Source organism: Oryzias latipes, chromosome 24, assembly GCF_053564925.1.
Source record: "Oryzias latipes strain Hd-rR chromosome 24, Olatipes_Hd-rR_3.1".
Taxonomy (NCBI): Eukaryota; Metazoa; Chordata; class Actinopteri; order Beloniformes; family Adrianichthyidae; genus Oryzias; species Oryzias latipes.
In genome coordinates, this window is record NC_136260.1 from 25,013,947 (window position 1) to 25,016,790 (window position 2,844).

General features: G+C 39.2%; 1 protein-coding gene across 1 annotated transcript; it reads left to right on the forward strand.

Moving 5' to 3' along the window:
• The first annotated feature begins 905 nt into the window (after positions 1 to 905).
• Positions 906 to 2,637, forward strand: LOC101155657 (uncharacterized). Its single transcript, XM_004085103.5, has 7 exons — positions 906 to 1,035; positions 1,146 to 1,265; positions 1,567 to 1,674; positions 1,784 to 1,885; positions 1,995 to 2,096; positions 2,208 to 2,309; positions 2,458 to 2,637. Exons 2-7 carry the CDS (start codon positions 1,147 to 1,149, stop codon positions 2,504 to 2,506), a joined length of 582 nt encoding a protein of 193 aa, XP_004085151.4. The 5' UTR covers positions 906 to 1,035; position 1,146; the 3' UTR covers positions 2,507 to 2,637.
• Positions 2,638 to 2,844: the final 207 nt, after the last annotated feature.

Here is a 2,844-nt window from a genome sequence, read left to right on the forward strand (position 1 = left end):
TCTTCAAAATTCTGCAGCCCGCATTATCACCAGGACCCCGTTATCCCACCACATCACACCAGTTCTCCAAAACTTACACTGGCTTCCCATAAAACAAAGGGTTAGTTTCAAGATTCTCCTCATAACCTTCAAAGCACTCCATGACCTGGCTCCACCCTACATTTCTGACCTTTTTCACATTTCCATTCCCTCCCGATCTCTCCGTTCCACTTCCTCTCTCCAACTCCATGTCCCACCTGCCCGTTTTGCCACCATGGGGGGCAGAGCTTTCAGTCGCTCTGCCCCTCAGCTGTGGAATTCTCTTCCTCCAGATTTACGGAACACCGACACACTGCCACTATTCAAATCCAAACTCAAGACCCATCTCTTCAAACAATCATACAGTTAATCCATTCAGTTATCGCAACCTCATTTGTCTGTTTGTCTGTTTTTCTATCCTATAATTTTTTATGTATCTATCTTAAATGTTTTTATTTATTATTTTTTACTATGTCTTTATGTTTACTCATGTTTTACTCTGATAATTTCTTATTGACGTTTTATTCTGTTTTTCTTATTTTAACCTTGTACAGCGACCTTGGGTGACCTGAAAGGCGCTTGAAATAAAATTTATTATTATTATTATTATTACAGCGGTCATTGCCCTGGGTTTCCTAGGATCTCATGTCCAGTCAGCCTGGCTTTGTCTGGATGGTTGTTAGAATTTTGTCATAGCCAAATGGCCTCTGACTCACAATGCAGTGAATCTGCTGATCAAATCCCATTTTCACAGGAATTCAAGTGACACCTTCAACCGTGGGAAGTGGTACCTGCATGACCCAGCTAAGTTCTGTTGGTTCAGATGAAAACTGTTTGGGATGGACCTTGTGGGTTTGAAAGCATTGTGAAAGATTGCACAACAGAGATGGGATCTGACCTGTTTGGCACAAATATAAGGAGGAAGAAGAGACCAACAGCACCCAAGCCTTCTCACAGAGGACGCCGAGAAGAAAAGACCAAAAACTTTCAGTCACATCAATCTTTAAATTGGAAAAGGTAAAACTTTAGACTCTTGATGTTTTTAAATCTAGTTTAAAATTGAAAGAACCTGAAGTCAAATTGATGAAAAAATCACAAATATTTGCTATTTTGACTTGTTTCCACAGGATGAAGAGTATTGTGATGTTTCTTGTGCTGTCCACCGTGACGGCTCAGCCGGCAGTGTCTGCTCCTTCAGATCCTGGATACTCTGGAAAAGATGCTGCTCAGACTGATGACAGTAATAAGTAATGTGCATCGTATGACTCTATTTTGTTACTAAGTTAAGCAAAAGAAACCAGAAATTTAACTGTAATGTTGCCACAGATATTTTTGATTGACATTTGAAGTTTTCTGTTTTTGTACTTTGATGCAAATGTTAGAGAAGAAACTTCTAGCTAAACAGTTCTGGTCACAAATGATCCGAGCAGCTGACCAGGCCCAATAGTAAAGCCTTTGATGACTGGGTTTAAGTCTTAATATCTGCTCCCTTTTCAGAATTTTTACATCTGAAACGGTTCAGTTTAAGTGTTTTTTTCTCTTCTTCAGATTAACGATTGCTCACAAATACCTGGAAAAGGACCTGCAGAACCTGGACAAAAGATTCTGGCCAGATATGTTTACAGTTGCTACTAAAGGCGTGGATTTGGCCCACCAGTAAAACCTTTTATTCCAGTTCTAAGATTTTCTATTTGCTCCTGTCAGAAATATGAAACATGAAAGAGTTCACTTTAAGTGTAATTAAGTCATTTTTTTCCTTTTTCAGTTTGATCCATGGTCACAAACACTTGGACCAGCAGGATCTGGACAAACGATCCTGGTCGGATATCTTTGCAACAGCTACTAAAGGCGTGGATTTGGCCCACCAGTAAAACCTGTTTCCTGCCTTTTTCCTTAAATCTTTTTTCCCATGTCAGAAGGATTGAATAATAATATTGTTAACTTTTAGCTTAATTCTGTTTTGTTTCTCTTTTCAGTTTGATCCATGGTCACAAACACTTGGACCAGCAGGATCTGGACAAACGATCCTGGTCGGATATTTTTGAAACAGCTATTAAAGGCGTGGATTTGGCCCACCAGTAAAACCTTTTATTCTCATTCTAAGATTTTCTATTTGCTCCTGTCTCAGAAATATGAAACATGAAAGAGTTCACTTTAAGTGTAATTAAGTCATTTTTTTCCTTTTTCAGTTTGATCCATGGTAACAAACACTTGGACCAGCAGGATCTGGACAAACGGTCCATGTCGGATATCTTGGCAGCAGCTGCTAAAGCTGTGGATTCGGCCTACGGGTAAAAGTTGTTATTGCTGCTTCTTTCTTTCATTGTTTGCTTCTGTCTCAGAATTATTCAAATTTAACCTAAAACTGTAAAGTAAAACTGTACTAAGTTAAAATGAAAGGTAGTATTTGAAAATTTCAAGTATTTTGCTTTTCAACAGTGTCATCCATGGTGGGGGGAAAGGAAGTGGTGCTGGAAATCAAACCTGAGCCTACTCATGTGAAGCATAACTGAAAATGTTTCCTTTTTTGTTAAAAACTTTCAACTTGCATTGCATTTTCTTTTTTCATTTAGCTGAGAATGTTTAAAGTTGTCCAATAAACTAGCTTTGAAGCATTTAGAACAAGTGTTTCTGGCATTTTTGAAAGTTCATGAAAGAAGCCAGAACTCGGGTGACCCAGATCCTCCTCTTACCTGAGAGCCAACCCACAGCGGAAACTCTGTCAGTATCGGGGACCTTGTTCTTCAGTGTTGACTCAGAGCTCAAGACCGTCAGTGAAATGGAAACTAGAGTCCGGTTTCAAACAGATTCAATCATGAACTCTTG